Source organism: Phalacrocorax aristotelis, chromosome 2, assembly GCF_949628215.1.
Source record: "Phalacrocorax aristotelis chromosome 2, bGulAri2.1, whole genome shotgun sequence".
Taxonomy (NCBI): domain Eukaryota; kingdom Metazoa; phylum Chordata; class Aves; order Suliformes; family Phalacrocoracidae; genus Phalacrocorax; species Phalacrocorax aristotelis.
Window position 1 is genome coordinate 41,037,568 of NC_134277.1, and position 27,209 is coordinate 41,064,776.

The following is a 27,209-nucleotide window of genomic DNA, read 5'->3' on the forward strand; positions in this document are numbered from 1 at the left end:
TCCGGTCCGCTCAGAGAGGCCACATGCATTTGGCGGAAATCAACAAGCACCTATTTTAGCAAATCAGAACACAGTGAAGACTGTTGTAACTACCTTTCCCTTTGCAGATTACTCCTGATCAAAGATGACAAAATCTTTCCCAGATGTTGGCATTTTCAATAATATAAAGAGAAATAAATATAGATCCTACCCCAACTACTCAGCCACGTAGCATTTAGTGGTTCTTTGGCATGCCTAAACTCATACCCATCTGCTAGAAAAGCATTCTGGCCATTCAGCAAGGTGAAACCACACAGGCAGATGGTGCCCCATGACAGACTGTCGAATGCAAATAACCGGTTTTCAAATAAATACCTCCTAATGGCAAACACCAACTAATTAGGCTGTATAAGCCATTCCAAAAACATCCTACCTATTCGTATCTATTGGCAAGATGAAGACTTAAATCATACTTCTGGGCACTTTGCCCCAATACCTCTTCTTCTGCCTACACATTCATTTGAGCATTTTCAGCGTAAAGGATTACTAGCATTCTATTTAGCACCCAAATAATTACATACAGTTGTCTAAAAACTAAAGCAACCAACCAAATAAAACTGGCCATTCACTTCTAAGAATGAGTTCCAGGACAAGGAAATTTACTTGAGTCAGGTAAATCACCAAAAACCAGCAATTTTTAGTAATTTTAATTTACTGAAAAGAATATTTAATCTTTTTAGGACATGTATTAAAGTTATATAGTAATAATATCAAGGCAAGGTCTACATCTATTTGTACGTACATTTTTATGGATGAAAGCGGCTGGGTCTTCCAGCATCTCAAACACAAGTCATTGCACAGATTAATTTTTCCATTAGATAACAGTAAAAAGAGTAATTGAGTCCAGCATCTGCTTTACGTAGCACAAGTCACAGCCAAATAAGTCATATTAGCTGCACGCTTATCTGTGCTAACAGAACTTAAGAGGAGTTCAATGCATTTGACAGAACCAATTAAAAATGCGTAATTATTAAATATGCTATTCTTTGGAATATTTACTGTAGTGAAACAAAGATTAATGGAGAAATAGTGCACAAATATCAGAATGTGCTGTTTCTTTTACCCAGTGCCTGTTTTTATGAAAACTCTCTGAAAAAGAATTTAGCCCAAAATGTCTAGAACTCATTGATTTTTACCAAAACATTTACCTTTGTCAGAATTTGCCATTTACTAGTTTTGTCGACAAAGCCTTAGTCAACATATTTAAAATCTCTGTGATTTTGTAATATAACTGTTAACAGAATAAATTCACTTAGGAGCTAAATTTTTATGTTTGCTCTTAGAATGCACGGCTTTTGAGTCATAGTGAAGGTTGTTTTGCTAACCTTTTCTGGAAAACTTTGCCTCAGATACAGCCCACAGGTTAGTGAAAGGTAGCGTGCTGTCCTAGTTAAATCAACTCTGTACCTAGATAAAGGCAACCATGCTGCAATAGCAACAAAAGCAAAGTTTTTATTTTCTGTCAATTGGAATATATTAAAGTAAACATAAAAATCACAGAACACAACTTGCAGCTCTAAAGCCTATCAATATGTCATTGACCTTATACATGTTGGGAAGTCAAAGAGAAACAAAATACAAAAATCTGCAGCAAGACTCTCTACATAAAGCATTTAACAGAAGAAAACAAAGGGATTGGGAAATTCCACAGAAGTAACTGTGTCACAGAGATTAAATCTTTCAGAGGCCTCATATGTATATTGTGATAAAAAACAAGCACCTACAGGTAGAATTTACAGCTCTGTTTAGTGATTAATCCTTTAAAGCTTCAGAAGAGGTAAGTTTAGGTGAACACCACTTCCAGTTCATTTCAAACCCAAGCTCAAAAGCAAACCTTTAGTCTGTGGTTAGAAACATACTGGCAAAAAACTAAACTATGATTTACCAGTCTTCTTTATTCTTGACTTATTCAGCAGACTACCCAAGAACAATGTTAATTCCATTTCAGTGACAAAGGAAAAGATTCTACTGAGAGTAGAGGAATGAAAGTGGGTATCTTCACAGTAGGTTAAAAAAATAAGCTACACAGAATTTTCAGCTGCTGCACAAACACAACAGATCTCTTGTATATATTTTTTTATATACACACACACAGAGATCTAGGTTTGGTTTTTTTGATTATTTTTTCCCTGAAATGAGCTTAAATGCTTCATCTAAAATTTTCTATTGAAGGAGGAAAACAATATACTTTTTTTGAAGTAATTCTGCCTGATGCCTTTGTAAGCATACCACAACAAAGGTAAAGGATTCTTCCCTCCCACCCTGGATGAGCAGAAGAGGAGCTTTAGAGAATTTCACTAGAGGTAGTGAAATCCTGACATAACAAATTCAATTGAAATTAGCAGTACATTCATCTTTCTGTCATGATTTCACTTGGGACAGTAACAGTCTGCCTTCTGCATGCTTCCCAGTGCATGCACAGAGTTCCAGAAGGGTGGGAAGGCAAGGCAACAACAGCACAGAACAACTTACTTTCATAGCAGGAAAGAAGCTGCCTTCATAACGCAGCATTTCCACCACCTGCTCCCTGGAGATACCAGAGAGCAAATTCTTTCTACTTGATGTAAGACAGCTACTATTAATGCTAATATAATAATGTACAAATGAGTTTGGCTTGGATCTCACATAACAAGCAGGAAATTACAAGCTCCTAGAACACTGGCAAAAGAGGAATCTCAGCAATCATGTGAGTGCCAAGTGAGAAAAGAGTTACAATGAAATTTTAAGCATTCCTAGTATTTAAGATATATGGAACCTTCACTTACATTGTAGAACTCAGTAAAATTTTGTCTGGCAACATTATCTAATCCTTCAAATCTTACTAAGGTATTAAAGCACTGATAAGTGACAAAGTTATATCCTTCCTGAAATCCCGTATGTTAAGATTACATTGGGCAAGGATTTTTCGTTTCAATTAATTTGAAAAAGTAATCATTCTCACTGTCAATACCAAACAATTTCCATTTGTTTTATACCAATCTCAGTACTGTAGGTGAACAGTGAACATTCCAGTTCACAGATGCAGATTTTAATATTATTTGCTTTCCATTTTTTATTCATATTGGACTTCATATATATTCATTGAGATTTCCATAGCGCTCCTCAAGTGTTTTTCATTTATGAAGATCCCTCTTCCCAAGAAATTGCATTGGTCGCAGGTGAACAGTTGGCTCCCTGAAAACCCTCCCAAACTTTTCTCACAACCTAGCCTGTATTTTTAGGTAATTTACACATACACCACTAAACACCCATTCTTTTTTCTTGCCTGTGAAAGCTGAACACCTCTACCTAACAGCCATAAGCTTGCATAAAGAACATGAGCCCTCTGCCACACAATTGGGCGTTTATTTTTGCACTACTTAATCAATTGGTTCTTATGGAGTCTGTTTCATGACACCACTTTAGATCCCACCCCATGACTATGTAGTTTCCTTAGTATCTTATGTAAAGCACTTTCTCACATGAATTTTTAAACATATCAAATAACTTACCACAGCCAGGTCTGTGTTAGCTACCATTTCGTTTACAAGAAATTATGGAACGTTTGAAGCAAGGCAAGATGCCACTGTATGATAATAATCTTTAAGAGGTCTTGCATACCTGAAACATTTAGCTTAAGTACTTTCAAAACTGTTCTTCCATTTATAAGACAAAAAATAAATTTAAAAATGCAAATGTGTCCATGCTCAAAGTATTATTATTTAGACTTAGAAACCCTGTAAAAAGATAAAGTCTATAAGATAAATACTTGAACTCCATTCACAAACATGCTTGCCTTCTTTTGTTCTTACAGATACTAGTTCCTACTAACTGCAATGTGGTGAACCCACTATTCAGAAAGAAAATAAACAATGAATTCAAGTTCTGTAAACACACCTTACTTTAAATGTTTATTGTATTCAGCATAAGAATTATGACTGATGTCTATTTAAATAAATGTAAATGCAGTGCCCAAGGACCAGAATTAGCAACTGGGTTTTGTGTGTGACACATGTATTTCATCCAGTACATTCTTGATGCTTTCTGCACAAACCTCTTCTTTCTGATATTTCATACAGGCTTGCTTCCATATCTCTTCAAACCTTTCATCTGAAATATTCATGCCAATGTTGCGGAGAATTCGTGCAATCTACAAAATAGTACAGTTCGTGTCATTCTGGTCAGCATTTTCTTTAAACTATATAGAGTCTGGCTTTTACATATACTAGCAATCTTTATTTGCCAAAGGATATTTTCCCACTCTTAAATAAAAAGTACAGTCCATATCCTGCATTCTTAATCAAAGAAGTTCCTGCTTACGTAAATCTGAATCCTATTGGGATGAAAGCTGTAGTGTACGAAATTGTCGTTAGTTAATAAAGTAATGTTGATGCAACTTCAATATCGGAAAAATCAAACACAGAAGATTCAGGGAAAAGTAAACATTTTCTAAAGGCCCTAAGTTAAGTCCTGTTTATCCATCGTTTTTTTACTATTTGCAGTTATCAACATAAATCAGATTGTATTATTGCGTACATTTCACAGCAAGAATACTATATGCAAGATCTCACTTGGTATAGATAAAAGGGTGAGGTGACTTAAATGAAATAGTTGACACTAACTTTGGTTCTTGCTATAGTATCACATCAAAGTAATTCAGAAGAAATATTTTCTTTCTGTATTTTCTCACTTGGATGCTTCCTGCTGTATGTCTCATTACACTGACCTGTTGACTCAGGTCACTGATCTTCCTCACTGACCTGAGGAAGACGGCTTTAGAAGAACATTGACATGACTTGGGCTTTTGTTAGTATTAGCAAACATATGGCTTCTTCAGTTGTATTGTGTGTGTGTGCACATGTGTCATATTTATGCTCTGGAGATTTTATGCATGTTTTAATAAAGTAAGACCTTTAACAGAGTCAAGTCAACCTTGTCTGCCATCTTTCTGTAAAACTCTCTTTTGTGTAAATGCAGGCCTGATCCACAGTACAGCAAACCTGCAGTTTCATCTTAGCCATTAAATCTATGACAGTTCATGCCAGCTGAAGTTACAGGAGGAAAACATGGACTAAATTTTATTTCTTTATGTATAGGTGTTGTTTCAGTTAAATCAATAACATTACTCATGAGGAAAACAAACCAGATTTAATCTAATGTCTTCAACACGCCAGTGAAATTTAAAAGTTGGACTAAAAGCAATATTCCATTACAGGATACCACTGCAGGGACCATAAAGGATTACACGCTCTCATAACTCAGTTTCACTGTATTAAAATACAACTCTGTTCTGGTTCATCAACAAGCATAAAATAATCACTGACTAGATCACAGACTATCAAGTGTGCAGATGGGGTTAAACTGACCCTTACCTATTATAAATATGATCAAGTTTAATACAAATTACACACTATTACTCAGTTATATAACTTCTGTTCTCTTCAATAGATTAGGATGAATTCCAGTGAAGAAAATAGCAGGCCCTTGAACTATTTTGCTCTTCTGTAACATAAGGAGTTACCTCATGAAACTGCTTTAGAGTCAGCATTAGCATTCGTTTCTGCAGGCCTATGCAAAATCTGGTAACACTGAAAGACACTGAGCTTTCATATAATAATTTCATTAACTATTACGTTTGAAAATATTAATGCTCCATACCAAAATAAATCAAAGACCATCACTAAAACATTGAAACATTCCATTTTAAACATGACTGAATATTTAATATAATGACTAGTAGAAAGGGAGAGGTTGCCAAGCTGCCTTTTTGCATTTTAGATTGGAATTTCACATTGTTACAATTGTCTCATAAATTGTGTTTCAGATAATGAAATTACCTTTTAATATTTTTCACTTGAAAATGCATACAAATCCAGAAGCAAAGGAATAAACAATACTGAAGAAGGAGCAAAGTTGTTTTAGTATCTGTGTGGGAGGAACTCTGGGCTGTGAGGTAAGAGGAGTGGTAGCAGCCTCCAGAGATAGCAGAAGGAAAAATCAGAGTCCCAAGTAAGTCCCTACAGTCTCATGTCCTATCTTTCCCTTTGGAAATACGAGATGGCCCAGCATTGGGGTGTGGCTCCCTGTATCCTCTATCACTGTACAAATCCTTTGTAGATCTGAGCCTAAGACCCTGACTCAGCAGAGCACTTAAAAGATATTCAAGCAGGTTGCTGAATTGGCCATTAGCAAAACCTGCAAGTTTGTCTGAGGAGAGACACCTTGAGTAAAATTTTCCACTGAACATCGCTCTGTGATAGAAACTAGATTTACATACGTGTAAAAATCTTCTTGTGGGGCTTTTTAAGACATCTACTCACATAATCAGGTTGGAAGAGATCTCTGCAGATTATCCATCTAACCACATAATCAAAGCAGGGCTAACTTTACCATTAAACCATGTTATCTGGGACCTTACTCAGAAATTTGAATATGTCCAAGGACGGAAATTTCACAACTGCTCTGCTCTTCTCACATTGCAGAATTGATGAGTCATAGACTCATAAGCCCTAGATTAACTACCAGCCCTCCTTCGATACAACATTTGAGCATGTGAATAGCAACAACCTGACGTGCTTCCTTATATTACTTATTGAACTTGGATCTCAATAAAATTAGTATCTACCACCTTTATGAATAATTTTGAACATGAAGAGTACATATTTTTCAGATAGTGGAATAGGTGTAAAGAAAGATGGTAATGTTACAACAATGAACTTTACAACCTGTTTATTTGATAATATGACTTTCCACTCCCACATGGCTAGAGGTACATTTATCTTGGAAGAATATTCTGAAGAAATGCACTATACCTCTGCCTTTGGTCTTGCTTTAAAAAAGTCACTTTCATACACTCCTTTTTGGCTGAAGATAGAAGGGAACAATAACGAATAAGCATTGGCCTCATCTCCATAATTAGTTCGGTCACTGATGCGGCGAATTCGAGGAGCAGGAATATCTGAACGAATAGTTGGAACACCACACACTGGATAACCTGTGGAAATCAATCAACAGGTAGAATGGAAAAGCCAGTATGTAAAGATAGCACCAGGGAGGATAAAACCTTTTGTATGAAATGAGAACAAATTTGATACTTTGTCTCACTTAGGTTCAATAAGAATTTATATAACTTTATTCCTCATCTCTTTTTTCATATCTTTAGAATTCCCAGCTCCAGCTACATCATGAAGCATGACAACAAGACACCTTGCACTAATATTCTAGTACTTATCCAGTACTTCCAGCTAAAAATATTTTTAGGTGATTTCAAGAAAATATTGTCCTCCTAAAATTACTAGCATAATTTCTCAGAGACATCTAGATTAACTTTCATGTTTTGAATGGATTAACCACGCCAAACATCCAAGCCATGCCAACTTCCAAGCCACAATCCTAACAAATTTAAATAAATTAATTCACTATTGTACATTAGTAGAACCTGTTGCAATACTTTTTAAATTTGTTCCTGATTTTGTCTTAACACTCAGAAGTACAGTCCACTGTACTTACAGGTTGTTGGGAGACCACCAACTACAGCGTTATACTGAGAAGAAGTTGTTTGATAATTTCCAAATGCATGATCTGTTGATCTGGTAAGTGTTTTTGGTGTCTTTTCTGAGCTTCCCAGTTCTATTAATGCAAGATCTTCCTGCTTCAGCAGTGGCTCATTGTTTGTCTTTGTGTCTTCAGGCAGAGCAGGAACATCTGTTTTTTTCCCTATAAATAAAAGTTATGGTATAGCCAGTATTTATTACCAGCATGTTATAGACTAAGAGGTAAAAAACATTGTTTGAATCCTTGAAAAACTATAAAGTAGATAATACAAGATAATTAATCTGCATATCTGATAATGATTCCACAAGATTTTTTACTTTCTCCTGATTTATGGGACATTCTCAACAAGTGACATAGAACTCCAGGGTTCTAAAATACATTTTTATCTGAGGCTCTGCTGTTATCCTGAAAAGTGTGTATCCTGAAAAGTTTGTTCGCCTGATGTGCAAAACACCAAACTACAGACAGAGCAGAGGTATTTTATTTGATTCATTTTTGTGCAGATTGGTGCTAGGTGGCAACTCCACAAAGCTAGCACCCCACACTGAGAAACTACAAGGCATTTATACAGTTAAATGTGTCAGTCACAGCTAATATTCATATGCCTCAGCTAATAATTGGTTAATTTCTTTCTCGCTTCCATGTAAAGGTACAGCTCACTTCTAATTTACCATGCATGCTCAGGGAGTAAGGGACTTACTTGGCGGGGGGGGAGGGGAGTTCCTGGCCTATGGGCCTGATTTTTAGTATTATAACAAGGATAGTTCCCCTACAGGACACTTCGTTTCAGTTCTTATCTACATCCCAATTAGCTGTTCTCCTTGACTATACACTTTGTCACCCCATTCTCAGCAGCTTCTGAGGTGGGATGTTTGCTTTGATCAGCCTCTCAGCTGGCCATAATCACAAAACAAGTGCTTGTCTATCTCTCAGTTCCCGACTCTGGCGTCAAATTCTGATTTGCCAGGTTCACATAGTTCATTGTTATGGCTTAGCAGAAAATTCCAAAAATTCCATTTCCTTCGGGATACCACTGCTGGTGGCAGGCAAGGACAAAATGAACCCTCTAAATCCTACCCCTCCAAAGGAGCACCTAGTCAACACCAGCAATGTCCTTTCAGTAGTTGTTGTAAGAACAAGATCACCTCCGCAATTTCTCACTATTAAGTCACCTACCTTTTGTAATTATTTTTTCTTCGAACTCCTTAACAGCCATTTTGTCTTTCCAGTTCAGAAAGTTTGCAAACTCCACATAATTAATCAGACCATCTTTATCCAAATCGCAACAGTCAAACAAGGAATCCAGGAGCTCATCATCTAGATTCAGGTTAAGCTGAAAACAGGACTTTCGCAGGTCATCCTTGTCTATCATTCCATCACCATTCTATTATAATAATATAAAACAGTTGTTATAACAGCCATTATAAGAAGGCTCCACCAAAAGGAACACATACACGTGTGTTTATATATACAGATAGTGATATATTTTTCTATAGCTCCAGGCACACAATTTCAGAAGAGTAACATTGCTGAGTACAAAAAGAAACCCTGAGTAACTTAGAAATTAAAAATCTGAATATGCAAGTATCAATAAATTATTTTGGATTTAAGTAATACAGTAATTTGATATTAAAAGAAAGTCAGTGTGACAGGGTATTGTGACAAGATAACAATCTAATCATAAACGTTGAGGCAAAGCCAAGATTTCTTTTGAAAGTAAGGCATCAATCATTCTCTATACATTACACCTAATGTTACATATGAAACATCAGTTATAATTTTCTCCAGAGAGAAAAAAAGATATGAATTTCTGATGCTTGAAGTCTCAGTCAAGAAGTACAGCTTGGATGAAAGTATGAACATAATCCCTTCAACTGCATTTTTTTTAAGAAGAAATACCAAATTTTGAAGAGCAAAAAATGCCAAGATTATTACTGCTTACAAGTCCCTTGCTTGCTTTTAACTTGGATACTCCAAATACTGTTGTGAGAGGCTCCAAATACTCTTATGTTTAAATCCATAGCATATCACAGTATATTAAACATACAGTAACTATGAAGTTACCTTGTGTTTATAGTCTTCATCTAGAGTTGCCTTGCTATACTTGTTTTTCTTCATGTCTGTATCTCCATAGCACAGAAGCACTAATGTCACACACTCCTTTACATCTATATTTTTTCATGGCACTAACCTTATCATAATGCCTGAATGCTGCTAGTAACATGTCGAAATTCTCATAGTTAACTCTCTTCAAACTTTGCCGAACTGCAGCCAAGACAGCTCGCGCTCTGTCTTTACCACAGAGGAACTCACATGGAACCCGGCAGTGAAGAAGATCACCAACACCTGTTAAAATAAACAGTTTCTCAATTAGTTGCACATACACAGAAAATGTACTTTTTTTAAAAATGGCTTTCAGTCTTAAGGAAAAGGAGAATTTCAGTTTTGAGATGTTGATTTTCAGCTGAACATCTGATAATGGCCATTTCATTAAAAGATCAAATATGATGATTCTCTACTCACATGCAGTTAGTATCAAAACTTTTGAAACATCTTAATATAGCTTCACAAATTCATCCACTGCTTCCAAAAGTTTGAGAGCAGTAAGAGTTACCTGATGTCCTGAGAGTTGAGAGCAAAAGAGCATGTATTATTAATCTGTCTCTTCCAGCCGGTTGTATTTCAGGATACTTACAAGAACCAATGGAAAAGTCAATGTAATATTTCAGATAATTATATACCACTGATTTGTAGAACAACAATGTACTATTTTTGTGTTACTCTTCCTATATTTTACGTATAGTAGTATTTTTAAACACTTTGGCACATTGAGCTACAGTCTTCATCCAAGTCCCCAGGACACCAAGGTCACTTTCTAGGGTGCAAGAAGTTCATTCGTAGTCCAATAACAAACAGGAACAGATCACCTAACCCCTTCTAACAGCAATGTATATGTATTATTTTCTACTTGTTATTAATTTTTTTTTGTTCAGTTCTTTCTGCTGTTCCTTATAGGACAAGCATACCTACACATTTAAATATTTAACTTTATTACCCCACATAGTAAAGCATGTATAAAAGCCTATGCAAAATTTGAACAAGCCTTCTCTGGTCTTCATTAATTAAATAACTTTGAGCCACTTACATTTTTTGCTGCCTAACTATTCACTGTATTCCCTAGTCATTAAACATAATATTAAAACACTATCAATCCCAACATTGACTATTTGAGTTGACTAGTTTTCAAAATTTTGTCATAATGAAAATTAATAATTTTTCTTTTTCATCCATTTACTGTTTCTCTGCTACCTTCAAAAACTTATTATTCTTATTTATTGCTTGTTATTTTTACTTTTTTTATAGGAGCGCTGAAAAATCACTGAGAGGAAAGACACAAAATTTATATAAATAGCCATTTTAACTTTGTCACTTAGATGTCAGTATGAGTTTTCTGCCATTTCCCATTTTTTTACATTCAGATAGAGAGGCTTTAAAGAAAATCCAAAAACTAAAGTTTCTTTATGTCCGACATTCACTTTTTTTCCACTAGCAATTTCTATTCTTCTCAAACTTTCCCTCCAAAAATGTAGTGTCACTCTTAAAGTTTTTGTACCTTGCCTCTAAGGTTTTAGGAAAATTATATACTACACAACCAACAGTAATTGCTTCAGCATAGTTTCATAAACAAGATTTTATTCTGCCCCTAAACTTACCATATTCATCTGGACGGCATAACATTCCAAATGTATGGCCTGGGGAAACATTCAAAGTTTCTGCTACACTGTCAATAAGCACATTTCATTGTTAATTGTCAAATAGTTTATTAATAGCCAAAATAAACCCTGTGCTATTATTAAAAACATAAAAGTGATCATCTGTTCCATAACTTATCAGTACTTCACTACAAAGTTGCCATTCCAGAAAAGCATCCCTTTATAAATCTGTTTAGAACATTTGCTGTTCATAATACAACTCAACCAAATGTAAACATTAACTTTTTGAACATTTATACTCAGTAAAAACATTTTATGTTGAAATATCTTTTTTTTCCTAAGACAGTGACAGAAATGGATGAGAAAAGTCCTTTTAACATCCTAGTCAAATAACAGGGATGTTTAGGACAAACCAGTTCTCCAACTGAAATACCGTCTCCAAATAAACTACTTCAGTCAAAAGTGGAAAAATTGAATCACATCTCACATGCTTTTTCATACGCAGTTTTGAGTCTACCAAAACCAGTAACCAAGCCAATATCCACCCGGAAAACCTGGCCCAGTTTTATTTACCAGAAATTTAAGATGCTGTTGATGACACTAAAGAACTGTTTGTTTATTTCTTTATTTGAAAAAGATGCAATGTTAATTTTATCTCTGTGTTTAATAATTAAAACTGTTACATGAATCAGAAATCTCCATCAAAATTGAAAAGGGAATCAGTGCTTGGTTCTACAATATAAAACAAACACAAAACCTGCACAGAGACAGAAGCACTGTAATCTAAAAACTACTATATGCATTTTTCTTTTATTATTTTCATATTACACATAGGATGTGGATGGTATGAAATTCACTAAACAAAATTGTTAGGTTATATATGTCTTGTAATAATAGTTCTGGGTTTGAGCTTGCACTGCAGCCTGTATTCCTTGACAGATCATACTGCCTCATGCTGCTCACACTCTAGGTCTACTTCACAGTAAGCTAGGACACAGTGAAGGGGAGAGGAGAAAATGGCTCACATTTGTGTTCACTCCCTTCATGTACTACAGGCATAGTTCTCCAGAGTCACTTAAGCCTGTTACCTTGAGCTTAAAATTGAAGTTTGCTACCAAAGCAAATAATGTGTTTTGTGAGTCTTCAGATACAATTTTGCAGAAATCTCCGGTATTTCAAAGACAGTCTTTGTACACATTCAAGAAAACTAAATTTGTAGCACAGCTGGATCCTGACGACACTGTGTCTTAGGACTACTATAACTCTTCATAAAATCATAGAATTTTTAAGGTTGGAAAAGACCTCTAAGATCATCAAGTCCAAACAACAACCCAACACCATCATCCTTCCTAAACCATGTCCCGAAGGGCCATGTCTACATGGTTTTTAAACACCTCCAGGGATGGTGATGGCGTCGCCTCTCTGGGCAGCCTGTTCCAATCCCTGAACACTCTTTCAGTGAAGAAATTTTTCCTAAACCTCCCCTCATGCACCTTGAGGCCATTTGCTCTTGTCCTATCACAAGTTACTTGGGAGAAGAGACCAACACCCGCCTCGCTACAACCTCCTTTCAGGAAGTTGTAGAGAGCAATAAGGTCTCCCCTCAGACTCCTCTTCTCCAGGTTGAACAAACCCAGTTCCCTCGACCTCTCCCCATAAGACCTGCTCTCCAGACCCTTCACCAGCTTCATTGCCCTTCTCTGGAGATGCTCCAGCAACTTGTTGTCCTTCTTGTAGTGAGGGCCCCAAAACTGAACACAGTATTTGAGATGCGGCCTCACCAATGCCGAGTACAGGGGCACGATCACTTCCCTGCTCCTGCTGGCCACACTGTTCCTGATACAAGGCAGGATGCTGTTGGCCTTCTTGGCCACCTGGGCACACTGCTGGCTCATGTTCAGCTGGCTGTCAACCAGCACCCCCAGGACCTTTTCTGCTGGGCAGCTCTCCAGCCACTCTTCCCCAAGCCTGTAGCATTGTATGGGGTTGTTGTGATTGAAGAACAGAACCCAGCATTTGACCATGTTAAATCTCATACAGTTGACCTTGGGCCATCAATCCAGCCTGTCCAGATCCCTCTGTAAAGCCTTCCTACCCTCAAGCAGATCAACACTCCCACCCAAGTAAGTCTGCAGACTTACTGAGGGTGCACTCTATCCCCTTGTCCAGATCCTTGATAAAGATATTAAACAAGACTGGCCCCAACACTGAGACCTAGGGAACCCCAGTTGTGACCAGCTGCCAACTGGATTTAGCTCCCTTCACCACAACTCTCTGGGCTTGGCCATCCAGCCAGTTTTTTAGCCAGCCATGAGCCGCCAGCTTCTCCAAGAGAATGCTGTGGGAAATGGTGTCAAAGGATTTACTAAGGTCCAGGCAGAGAACATCCACAGCCTTTCCCTCATCCACTCGGAGATCAGGTTGGTCAGGCAGGACCTGCCTGTCACAAACCCATGCTGGCTGGGCCTGATCCCCTGGTTGTCCTGCACTTGCCTTTAATTTTGTAAAATTAAAAAGCTGTTCCAGATCACCTGTGGTTTATGAAGCACTGTAATGATTCAACTGAGATTGATATGTGCTGCTAGTCAATAACATAATTTAGTTCCATGTTCTTTTCGAAGGAAGTAATAAAGTAAGAATACAGGTGATGTAACAAAGGTGACAAAAAAGTGTCAGAGTAAGTAAAATGGTCAAATCCCCAAACAATAGGTGAGACATTTCAGTTCTTTCAAGCCCTCCTAAGTGCAAAAGACAGAAAAAAAACCCAAAGCGCTACAGTGTGCTTGTAATTTGCTTGGTGCAAATCTGATCAATTCAGATACTGAATAGACCATTTAAACAATAAGACACAACTTCACCACATAGACACAATACAGCCTTCATTAGTAATTTGCATACTTGTCAGCCTTACTAGGGCAAGCAGGAAGTCCCGTTCTGTAATTGAGTGCTGCAGTAGAAGCATTGAGAGCAGAGTTATAATTTTTAATCAGTACAGAAAAAGATATTGGAGACTTGGCAAATGTGAGTGCATTTTGTTCTTAGATGGTATCTTTGTTTACTTACGGATCAAGGACTTTTCGAAGCTGAGGCTGAAATTTGTCCTTGAAATCATCACTTTGTTCTGATACGGTTTTTGCTGTTCTCTTCCTACAAATTATGAAAATAGTTCTCACACATATTTGTTTAACAATATTCAACAATTTTTCAATAATATTAAAAAATATCATTGAATGTTAGAAGGAAATAGCAACTCTTCTGCAAGACAAACAGAAATTTAGTAATTGAAAAACCTTGCTATTTAAAAATCAAAGAGGTCTACATAATTTTAAAGACACACCAAGTGCTCTTATACTATGGCAGAACTTATTTGGATGAAGTATTCTGAAAATTACTCTTTGCATTTTCTATTCAGTTCAATATAGCTAAGGATGGGATTGTGAGATGTAAAATTATATTCAAATATGAAGAGTCTTTTTTAGAATTCACACCACTATTTAACTAGTTAAATCATCGCAACTTACAATTGCAGATCATAGAGCCAATTTAAGCATTTGGATACACTTCGCCCATCTTTAAAGTGAGGGGTTTTTATTCCATAAACATCAGACTTGCTGAAGAGTGGTGACTCATACTTCCTGTCTATTGCTTCCCCTGTTGAAAAAGTAAGCATTTCAACCTGTATAAAACACCTCAGGAAGAAAAATATATTAAGTATCTTCATTCTTAAAACAAAACAATGAAGAAACAAAAGCAAATAACTAAGAATTCTGTGCAATTAACAATAACTAATTTGCATTCCCCATGTTTATTAAGTAGTTAGGAATAATCTCATTGTCCAAAGTGAAGATAAAAGACAAAATAAAAAGCAAAAACTGCTTCAGTGATAAAATAGTTGGATTTCCTTTTATGTCTGCCTAAAGACAAGCCCAAGAGAATGAATGAAAAAATACCAGGTAGCCTAAGTAGTGAGGGTCATGCAAACAGATCACTTTATAATGTCTGTACCTGTGCAGAGATGTGTACCATTGAATTTACTATTTGTTTAAAAAAATGCTGAAAGGAAAAAATGGGTTTTGAGGTGCTGTACTTTCATATCTGCTCTTGCTATGTTGACTTCAGTGGAAACTCTGCCACTAACTTGTTTGTAAACAAGATATTACCCTAATTGTTCATGAATCTATTAATCTGGTCTTGCCTATAAAATGAAGTTTCACATACAAGAATACCACATAAGTATGCTATGTAAGTGAGATGGAAGCATATGTTTCTTATCACAGAAAAAAAATGCCATTCTGTTTCTTCAAGCTCTTTTCAATCACCTTTTGAAAAGAATGACAATGAGAACTTTCAAAAAATATTACTCACTCCATGCTTTCTAATAAGGGCTTCCTCTGGCTGTATGTATAGCAGCATGGAGTTGTTATGTTATTGTTCAAAACTGGGGCACGTTTCACTTTTTTTTTTTTTCTTTCCCTGTCTGTCTGGTTTTGGCTTGGCTTCTCCATGATCTTGTGGATGGAAGTTACAAAGGAGACAGAAACAGAAAATTAATAATTCCACTAAAACACCTAATAAAGGTGAGGAAGAGTAGAAATGAAACTACAAGTTTGGCCAATTTATACCAATAATACTTGTAGTAGAATTTTTCAATGAAAGAAATTTCTATTTTTTGAAATTTAATTTAAAATAAATTACTATAATTTCATTTCTACGAAACTGCATCCATGTAGAATTTACATTATTATGACTGAAATATCTGTATTGCAGTTTCTTACATTTGGCGTTCACCTACAAAACTGTTGGTACTAGCACAACAGGCAATTTTATTATACCAATCTTACAGAACAGCAGTGTAAGTCTCTCAGCCTGTGGAAATGATGGAACTGGGAAAAATAAAAGTGGCTGCAAAAGTAATACATGTACTGCATTTCAGAGTGATATTTGTCACTCTGTTCCTGTGCAGACCTATGAGATACAGGTAACAATCCCTGAGCAGACCGCTTCACACAAGTACAGTCCGGAGAAGCTGGAGCAGTGGAGGCACAGCCCGCTGGAAGGGCACAGAGAAGCTGTGGCACAGACTCACAGGCAGGATGCTGTAGGCTGAGGAACCTGCATTCCAGAGAGCCTGCCAGCAGCCTGAAACTCCTTGTAACCAGAGCTTGTTACAGAAAATCTAGCTGCCCTGAAATTCTGTTTGGATCCTGATAAAAGATAGGAACCTGAGGTGAAAGTACTGGCATGGGTTGGGCTCACTGTCTATGGCTTTAAGCCCTTGATGGCATAAACAATGACAAACTCAATAAGCAACAAGGGCATCTATGAGTTTCTAGTTTCCTGGAAATACTTTGCTTTTCAAATAGCACCCAACAGAAATCAGGTTTCCAACTCCCTCATTACGTTCTTATACTAATACACCCACCACAAAGTGATCTACAGTTCTAGAAACATGTCTTGCTCTCAGTTGCATTTATGTAGTTTTCTCACATCATTACTTTTAAAAAGAATGTATATTATAGCAACGCAATAGTAAAAAGTAACAATTTTCATCTCAAAAAATAGCATACACTATGTGTTGAAGACACAAAGAGGAACAATTACCTTTATTTCTATTAGAACCTTTTACACGGTTTCTTATCAGCCTTTGAACTTACCCACATAATAATCATTGTGTGACACAATATACAGATCATGTCCTTCTCTGGATTCTTTATCCACTTCCTCAAAGGTTTTTGGTGGATTTATAAGCTCTCCAGCTGATACATCTGGAAAGTAGGGAATAAATATATGCTTGGGGGAGGTAAGAGGGATGGGTGTTTTCTTTGGTTAATTCTTAATTTTAAACAATATCTTATTAGATAAGATGCTAGTACTGTGGAAGAATGATACTTCTTACCACTTTTCTAGTCAATCTACAGGAACCTTACAGCATAATGGCATGGACTAGGGAAAAAAAGATCACAGAAACTGAGATGAACGTAACTGTTGCAAATGAGCTACATGGTCAACATGTAGTATGTGATTTGCTCCAATCTATGGAGGAGAAGATTCACAGATCAAGGTAATATCTTTTATTAGACCTATTAGAATAGTTGGGAAAAGCTACCTAAACAGTTCTCCAAGGAGATCTACAAAGACAGATCTGGAACAGAGCCAAAAGCCCTACTATTTACCACACATTCTCAGTTGCTTGTTTGTTCATCATAACTGAAAAATACTAGTACATTTTTATGCCTTTCAGTAGCTGTTGAAACTTTTTTATTAAGCTGGAATTGTTGGAAGCGTACAATATGTGCTAGATACTAAATTGCATATTAACTTGTATTTAGGAAAAACATGTTTTAACACTAAATTTTCCTACCTTGGATAACTTTTATTCCAAATGTAGTATTAATTATATCCAAGCCCTTAGGTAACATAGAAGATTGATCATGTGATCTGCCCAAGCATGCCTGACGATTACTAAAGTAGATTGCTTCTTTTTTGTCTTGTATTTTTTGTTGAAAATTAGTTTTAGGAAGTGGATTTATCAATGAAGCTGCCTAAAAACATCACAAAGACAACAACAGGCAGGAAAAGGAGCAAATTTTAATCATTCGCATGTCAATATGGCTACCCCCTCACACACACACAAATAAAAGTTTGCTCATAAGTGTTCTAATTATATCTTACATGATTACACAGACATCATTTTATCTACCAAGCTGCAAAACAAACCTGTATTTTGAGAGAAAACAACTAATAATCATTGCTATGCTAAATCTCCAGCTAAATAAAATACGTATTATGAGATAGAACTTTTTGGTTTTATGACAGTTTTTCCACTTGTTAATTTATAACATTTCAGACTGAGGCCTTTCTGTTCTTAGCATATACTAGAAACTATAGTCAAATTACAATATGACCAAAACTTAAGTGTGAAAATGGTTATAGTTATAAAATCTCTGGAACAAAGTCTCCTGGTGCTTATGATTAAAAACATCTATTGTCTAGCAGTTAAGACAATCTGTTCTCTAAACAGCTACTCCCAATTCTGCCAGTGCAGAATTTAAAGATAATATTTCAAGATAATCACTAATATTGCATCCTAAAATGACATATCAACAGAATTACTTCAGCAAAGTTTTCTTAGCTTAGTACTAGGTTGGACAAATTTTTTTTTCTCAGTGTACACACTGAGCTTGGGCCAATAGAAGTTACTTGTAAAATTAGGTCAACTGCAAGTGGGGGGGGAAGATCTCAAAAAAATATTTTTTTAAATGTCAAAACAGGGTATTTTGATATCCCCAAATAATTTGATTTTTCAGGCTACCCATCAAATTAACGGGGACTCTAGAGAGGGTTTATTATTAGGCTCTTGTTGAATGTTATATAAAAAATATTGACAAAAGTAGTAGCAAACCTATGCTTAGAGAACTCAATAAGATTCCAACTCTTCCTCCAGTTAATATTTAATTAATAATGCAAGGTTAAACAGTCTTCAACAGAGAGTATAGGCTAAACAAATCAATCCACTCAATATAAAACTTCTGAGGAGGGACATCAAAAACCTGATTTTTTCATTTTGAATATGCCTAATAAATGTCCTGCTCAACATCCTCTAATATCAGGACTTATGTGTTTCAACCTAAAGACTTGTTTTTGAGATCTGAACTCCTCTTTGCCTCAACTTCTTCATTTGTAAGATCGAAAACTATCAATTTACAAGCCTAGCTGATGAAACCCATCATAAAAGTGTATTTTACTAACACAGCTGTTATTTTTAGAGATTTGAACAATAATTAGGTGATAAAATCACCAACAATCTCTTCAGTTATTTGATTACAGATTACAAAAATAATTTCTGAAGAATACAGATAAAATAGTCTTGACATATCCAAAACATCACTTTTTAGATAACACAGTTTCAACCCAAAGGTAAGAAAGAATGCATAATAATTACACTGAACTGTAAGCATGTTCTCAGATAGCAGTTCTCTTGCTAAGAGCTCAACAGGTTTTACCTCAGTAAATGAATCAGTAAAGAAGAAGAAGAAAACAGCAAAATTTGTGGGTAGAAGACTGTTCCTTAACTTAAATGTTGAAATGAAACAAGTAATTCAGTAGTCATTGCAAAAGTTAAGGCACTGATAAAAGTCACTGAACTTCAAGTGTTTTCCTATTTCAATCATGCTAATTAAATCCTATGAATTGACCTCAGAATTCAGATAATCCACAACAGTGGTGAAATGCTGCATTGTAAATCACTCAGCTATGTACCTTTATCCCTGACTATGAAGAAAACAGTTGCTCTTATTAAGGACATTCTTAAGCAGTCTGCTCTTGAACAAAAGTAAACAAGTCACATTCTTACACTGAGTGAAGAATGTGACTCTATGCCATGCGTCAAGTGAGCTGCAATGTCAGGATCATCTGCTCTGCCGTAGAATATTCTTTCAACACCAGGAGCTGGATTTGTTGTATTTCGAAACTTTCGCACAGTAGCTGGAGTAATGGGCTACACATAAGGCAAAGCAAACACAATTTTACACCAGACATTCACAAAATATTAATGAAAAGAAAATGTACAGCAGCCATTTCAGCGTGATTCCACAGAGGTTAAGAATAAACCATGAGGATGTTTTACGGCTGTAACACATGCCTATGCTCCTGCAGATGCTGATACTCTGAGCATAAGGTCAACATAGCCCTGCTTAAATTTTATCAAACCAGCAACAGAAGTAACGAGAGAGTTTCAACTATATGGTTCCATCTTTAAGATGGATAACAGCTTCTTCACGTATACTTCGTGCAAAGTAGATGTTAGTTATGAATTTCAGAAACCTTTAACCTGATTCACAATTCCACCACCAATGAAGCAATTTCAGAAATTATTTTAACCACAGTTTTGGGTATTTTTTAATTACCCATTTAAAGGAAGAGTCAGGGATCCATTTGCATTTCAGCACCCTCTGACTCTTCAGGGTTATGGGGAAAGGCCAGTGGGAAGCACAGTTCTGAGGGGCATCCTTAATAAAGAAGAAGGGCCTCCATCAGAAGTAATAGTAATTCCCAATAATAACCACTATAACTGTATTTAGACAGGAAAAAAATTGTTTTAGACTGTCTGAAACAATTCTAGGTAGTTCCATCTAAGTCGGCATGGTGAATTTAATAAAACATGCAGAGTGAAAATGAACTGCCAGAAGTGTTTTACAATCCTACCAGCTATTCTCTAATCCCACGTGACAAAAACGAACATAAAAAAAAATTCTGTCACTTCTAATGAGATGGGACGTAGAAAAAATGACCAAGGTTTCACTGATTTCCTTTTTTTTTTTAGGGCCTGTCTCAAAGCACAGTCACAAATGGGAAATTATCAGAAAAGTTTCACACGGAGCGCCCGGAAAACCAACTCACCCTTGGTAAAACCTCAGTGAGGCAACTCGCAGCCGTATCGCCAGTGGGAAGCAACTTTCCAGCCTAAACACAATGGAAAAATAAGGCATAACTGACCCCATGGTACTAAGCACAATTAGTCAAACTGGGGCCTGACACCTTGCACGAGATGTTGTCCAATTGTCCCCGTTTTGGTAAAAGCGGGGAAAAGAGGAGCCACACGCATTTTTGGGGGGAGAGAGGGGGGCCGCAGCGGGATGTACCCGCCTGCCCCACACGCTGCCCCTTTCCTCAGCCCACGGCGAGGCCCCGGCCCCAGCAGGGCGCAGAGAGCGGGCGGGCGGCTCCGCGGCGACGGGGAAACCCGTCGGCGAAGGCACTCACGGCCGACAGCTCGGGAAACCTGTCAGTGAACCGCCCCTCATAGACGGGCCGCAGCTGCCCCGCCATGGCGGCACGGGGCGACGGCGGCCGTTTGCCCCGCTCGATCGGTAACGTCGGCGCGCAGCGCCGCCGACCCCGCTGGAGGCAGAGACGGGAGCAGACGGGAGCAGACGGGAGCGGGCGGACGGGCGGAGCGGGCAGCGCCGCCGCCCCCCACAGCGCAGCCCTGCTGCCATCTCCCTCGCACCCAGCACCCACCGCACTCTCGCCATCTACCCTCACGCCCAGCACATTCATTCCCGCCATTTCCCTCACCCCCAGCACCCACCGCACTCCCACCATCTCCCTCGCACCCAGCACCACCATACTCCCCACTCACACCCCCTGGAGAAAGCCAGGAAGCAAGCTGCACTCAGGCTGTTTTGTAACTTTCATGATCTAAAAAAATAACTAAGGTCCATCTGCAGAGGTAGTGTGTTTCTTAGACCAATGGTCTCTACTAAAAGTCCTTGAAAAACCACCAGCCTTCAGACAGGCACATTGAGTCTTCTTTGGGTTGAAAGAAGGTCTTACATGGTCAAAAGTGTGATCAAACTTTAAATCTTTATTAACCATTCTAATAAAATCCAGCCCCTTTCACAAATGTCATCACATGTATAAACATATTAACAAAGTTATACTGAGACCTCTCCTCTAGAGAAAACTATGCACAAAGGTGGGTGAGAGAGCCTGTCAGTACTACCCACATATCAGGACACATGAATGCTCTTACTGTTTGTCTTAAATGAGTTGACACATCGCATATCTGAACGACTGTATTTGCGTTTTAGAATCAGATGCAAATTATTTCAGAAAAGCAGCGTGGGTGAGACTGAACAAGTTTCACCTCTGCTTAAAAGCCCCTCTAGCTCTTACAAGGACTTCTACTCTCAGGTGACATTTAGTAAATGCTCCCCTCTTCCCAGCAAAACATCTAAATTTAATCACATCCTGCTCCATTCTCTGTAGTTCTATGACGGCAAAACCAATTTTAGATAAACATACAGACCTTAACCATAATTAATTAACAAACATTGCCAGCTGTTACCATTTTATTCTCGGATCTAACATTTGTTTGATAAGGATTTAAAATGAAGGAAGCTAAATTAAAACTGAATTCTTGGAACCCTTTCCTGCGAATGGAAGATGAGAGGCTTGGGCAGCGATCGCCCTCTGATGACCGTGCCACCAGGCGGTAGGGTTGCCTGACTACCTGCTCTGGCTGTCAGAGGCATCAACAGTACATATCAGTACTATGACCAGCGAGCTTCTAGCACATGTGAACATAGCTTAATCTTCTCCATGTAACATATGTTATCTTCAGCTATTATCTAGCTGTGGCCACTGATGGTGCCCTTTTTCAAAAAAACACACCGTTTTTCTGCTGTAGATGTCTGTACAACACCACTAATACAGAACATCCATTACAACTTTGAAACTAAAAACGCTTTTGTAAACTCTTAACATGTTCAGTTCATTTATACTGCCTTCAATCATAATTGTTGCTACTTAAAGTTTAGAGTGCTCCTGCCAAATAAAGCAATAACTGTTGGTAGTTTAATAAAATGATCGGTTACGTCTTGCCTTGTGATCTGTTCTTCTGACAGGTGCAATTTCTATCTAGTAAAGGCTAAGTTGTGATTTGAACAAAACTACAAGTATTAGAAATCAGGGATGAATTTGATCTGATTGAGAGAAATAACTGGGTAAGGATAAAGCTGTCAGAAAAGGGAAGTGTTTATACAGAGGAAGAGCCAAGTATAGTGTCACAAAAATTACACAGTAATAGTACAGTGCAGGAAATTGGGACTTGAATTTTTATGCTTGTTGGTTGTTTTTCTAGCTGGCTATCTACCTGTGCTCAAGGTATTACAATTTTTGTACATTCTGTAATTTCTGTTTATTTTTACTTTTTTTTTTTCCACAGTAGGTGGCTACACTTGCTAATTGAAACAATCTGCTCAGCCCCAATGGCATGGGTTGCGTCAAACATATTAAAATAGGGCCTGGCATTCCTGTTCCACAAAGAATGCCTCTTTGTTGAAGAGGGAAGTGCCTCACTGGCTGCTTTCTACGAGAGATGCACCCAGGTGCCCGAGAAAGCAGGACAACATTTTTAACTGCAGGAGCTCCTTCTATTATAAATTACTATAGCAGGGTGGATAGTGTAGAAAACTGGTTAGTAAAAAGGTAGAGAAGAATACATTTCTTTCACCTGTATAAAAAATACTCCTCTATTAAGCTGTAAAAACTACATCCAGATTTTCACGCCCTATCAGAAAAAAACAATATTCTTAAAATTGGGAATCTTGAAGTCACAGAAATGAAACTAAAACAGTAGCGGATGAATTTGGAAAGATTTGCCTTCATATGAATTGCATTAAAAGTGGATAGGATTCAGCCTGGTACAAGCCAGGCTAAGTGCACTCTCAGCATATTATGGGTGGATACACAATGTAAGAAAGGGTAGTAAAATCTAGAGTTTCTTACCTCTGTTTTCTAGGTATTTTCTAAAGTCCGTGGTGCAGATACAAAATGTAAACTCAAAGTTCCCTGTAGATGTATCCAATGAAAGAGCTTCACCTTCTCCCTATAATTCTGCTCATTTTAGGAATCAGTGTCATATTCATTCTTCCTTAAATTGAAAATTGGTGTGCAGGAAGAATATTTGTAGGGTAGGAAGGATCTTTTAAAGCTGATGAAGTAAGAAAAAAAATTGAATGCCATTTTAGAATAAAAGATCAAAACTTTCTTGACTTCAGCATGATTTTGTCATCTACATTAAAAAAATCACACCTCTAGAGAAATCTGTTTTGGAAAAAGTTGAACAAAATACTCCCTTCTACAGCAGTACTTTTTTACTTAACAGTACTTGTCATTTGAAAGTTACCACTATTTGCTGACAACAAATTCACACAATATAGTGCCTTCTTTCTGTCTTGTTCAGGCTAAAACTGAGGAACTGAAACTGCCTAAAACCCTGCATTTTACTTTCTTTATGAAGCACAAAGACCCCATTCTGCAACACAGTTCTCATTCTGACTATGGTGCTGGCGTAGATGGCAATCTAAGCACTAAGTTTGTAAACTCCTGAAGGTCTCTAAAGGCCTGAGAACTTGATGTAAAATACTGCAAATTTCATGAAACTGTTAGTACGTTAGCTGTGCTGATACACTCTGCTGTCGTTATTGCCTGGTTACTTTCATGGTTTTTTTTCAACGCATTTATGGATAGAAAATTACTGCTTTCTATGTGCTGCACACATCCTATATGCTGTGGTATCACGAAAGCAATGGATGTACAGAGTCAATTTATACAAGCAGAGATAGAAGAAAGACAGAAAAAAGGATATTACAGCAGATGGACACATGAAGAAATAATTGGGAAGCTCAAACAGAATAAAGAGATTCTGCACATCCTCTAAAGTCAAGTTCCTTTTATTATTACACATCTAGAGTCAGATTTAAACACAAAAAGACTGAGCAGGGTATATTACTAAACTCTGCAGAGAAATGCTGAAATAGAAACCCATCTGGTGATATCATGACCCACGCACATAACTTTTTTTTTTTAAACAGAGTTTCACTTTTGGTATTCGACATATGACCCAAGATGACATAAAAGATTAAAACATGATCATTGGTAGGGCTGTCTGGTTGATTTCAGAGTTTTTCTTAAACAGCTATTTGTCCAGAGTAAACAAAAGAACCTCTTCTTCACCACTAACATTCACAGACCTGTCAAGGCCAAAACATGGTAACTGGAACTAAGTCATTTGATTACTGCCACATGCTCCCCCGCCTCCATTTCATACATTCACAGTGACTCTTTGCTGTTTGCTGACCCCGTACGTCCCTGTCAACCAGCTATGAACAATCTGGGAGTTTGACAAAGCAAAAGAGACATACTCTGTGTGGCTGTCAGGGAGTTAGTTGGCCAGTAGGAATCTCGCGCATGTAACATGCTTTCTAGCAGCACACCAATATCATAGCTTTGGTGTTGTAGGATCTGAGTCTTAGAGCACGTCCATCATGTAACCCAAAACATGAACCGCCTAAGAGACAAAAGCATGAGAGATTTGCATTCATGCTAGCAGTTTCAGCAAAACGGCCTACATATCTCAAGTCTGTTCAAAGGATTTTGAACGGGCAAATTCTCACTCATGAGAAAATAATACTTTACCACTTTTGCCCCCTTTTTATTAGTGCAATTACATCACGAGTGTAACTCCTGCATCAAAAATTCCATTCAGTCTTGTATTTCAGATACATTTGCTAATCTGAAAGATTAGTCTGGATTTAGAAAGTATTTATTTATTTATTTATATTCAAAGTATAGAATACCTGATCCCTTAATATGGTACGTCACAGTTCTTCTTGGAACATTGCTGTGTTATGTATTGCATTTTCTCTGATCACGTGGTTTCACACTTAACTGAAGCTTACTGCCAAAACAGGTGGTTCTTGGCTCTTTTTCTTCTCTGAACTCATACTCCTTTACTGTCATCTGCACCAGATCTATTCAGCCTGCAGCCACGAGTTGGTTCAGTCAGCCAAGCCAGCAGAAAACCATGTCTTTTGGAGAATACTTTTTGCATGACATTGGTGGTTGATCCAACTCACTCTGCAGCCGTAGGGTACCACGACTTGCTCAAGAGGTGCAAGCTTGCAACTGTAAACAGAAATAGACTAGGATCATATCTTCCATCAGTTGCTCTTCGAGTGGATTAAGTGAAACGTGAAATGCCATGTATAACATGAGCATTTTATCTCTAAACTGAATCTAAGTTCAAGTAATTCTAAAAATTCAGTGTAATATTTTCATTTTTTTCACCCCAAACTGTTCATGTATGTACGGGGTCTGGCTGGGTTGGAGTTAATTTTCTTCATAGCAGCCCATATGGTGCTGTTTGGGTTTGTGACTGAAGTGTTGATAACAGCAATACTTCAGCTACTGCTGAATAGTCCTTGCACAGGGTCAAGGCTTTCTTTTTTTCCCCGCTTTGTCGTCGTCCCTACCCAGGGGGCATGCTGGGGACAGGCAAGAAACCTGGGAGGGGAACACAGCCACGACAGCTGACCCGAACTGATCAAAGGGATATTCCATATCACATAGTGTCATGTTCAGCAATAAAAATTGGAGATAGAGGAAGGAACTGGCTTCCAAGACGGCTGCTGCTTGGAGACTGGCTGGACATTGCTCTGTTCGTGGGAGGTGGTGAGTGATTCTCTTCATATTGCCTTTCCCCCTCCTCTTCATCTTTTAAACTGTCTTTAGCTTGACCCACAAGTTTTCTTCCTTTTGTTCTTCCTATTCTATTATCTGTCCTGCTATAGGGAGCTGAGTGAGTGGGCAAGCAAGCATCAGCTGCCAGGTTGGCTGGATGCTGGCTGGTGCTTGGATGTATGCTCATAATGTATATAGTAAAACACATCTGGCCTTATTGTTCCATGTTGGCCTTACAAAAAGCATTTACGTAAGTGATTAACTTTTACTTAGCAAAGCAGAACGGTGAAATTATTACTCTTGACACCAACCTCTTAACAATGGAAAAGTACATGGAAAAGGAGAATTGAAGAAGATGAAAAGGAAAACAACAGTCTGGTTTTATTCCATTCACTTGAATAATCTTTTAACATATTCCAGAGTGTGTCCATACTAGGGAAGAGAATAAAAGACAAAGGAAAACAAAAAAGCAGACAGATATGAGATTTGTTTATTTCCCTCGCGTTCTACAAGGCCATCAGCTATAATATTTCACAAGTAATGAGATATTTCTAAAGCTGCACTAAAGAGTGGAGATGAAAAAAGAAAAGGCTGCCACATGATAGATTATACCTTTCTTTCTGTTCTCAGCATTATTTCTAAAGTAGCAGCAAAAACAGGGGGAGATAAATCTGCACTGGCAAGAAGACTGACTGGACAACTACCACTGATGTCATATATTTTATGACTGAATGGCGTAACGGAACCTTTAGTATAACACTGGCCATAGGCTTTCCCTAACTTAATTTTTGCTTCAGCTACATACATGTGGTTGAACTAAAGCATATTTTGAGACACCAGCAACATCAAATCTCGGTTCAGTATTGCCAGTAACGGAGTATCTAAACAATCTTCATT

General features: G+C 37.5%; 1 protein-coding gene across 1 annotated transcript; it reads right to left on the reverse strand.

Moving 5' to 3' along the window:
* Window positions 1–1,474: 1,474 nt before the first annotated feature.
* Window positions 1,475–21,128, reverse strand: EFHB (EF-hand domain family member B). The gene is made up of 13 exons (XM_075083219.1): window positions 21,048–21,128; window positions 20,685–20,747; window positions 19,639–19,782; window positions 17,647–17,827; window positions 16,940–17,050; window positions 14,807–14,936; window positions 14,349–14,432; window positions 11,286–11,353; window positions 9,764–9,918; window positions 8,749–8,956; window positions 7,528–7,734; window positions 6,831–7,012; window positions 1,475–4,168 (listed from the first exon to the last, which is right to left on the reverse strand). The coding sequence occupies exons 1-13, from the start codon at window positions 21,111–21,113 to the stop codon at window positions 4,004–4,006; spliced, it is 1,764 nt and encodes a 587-aa protein (XP_074939320.1). The 5' UTR covers window positions 21,114–21,128; the 3' UTR covers window positions 1,475–4,003.
* Between the last annotated feature and the right edge of the window lie 6,081 nt (window positions 21,129–27,209).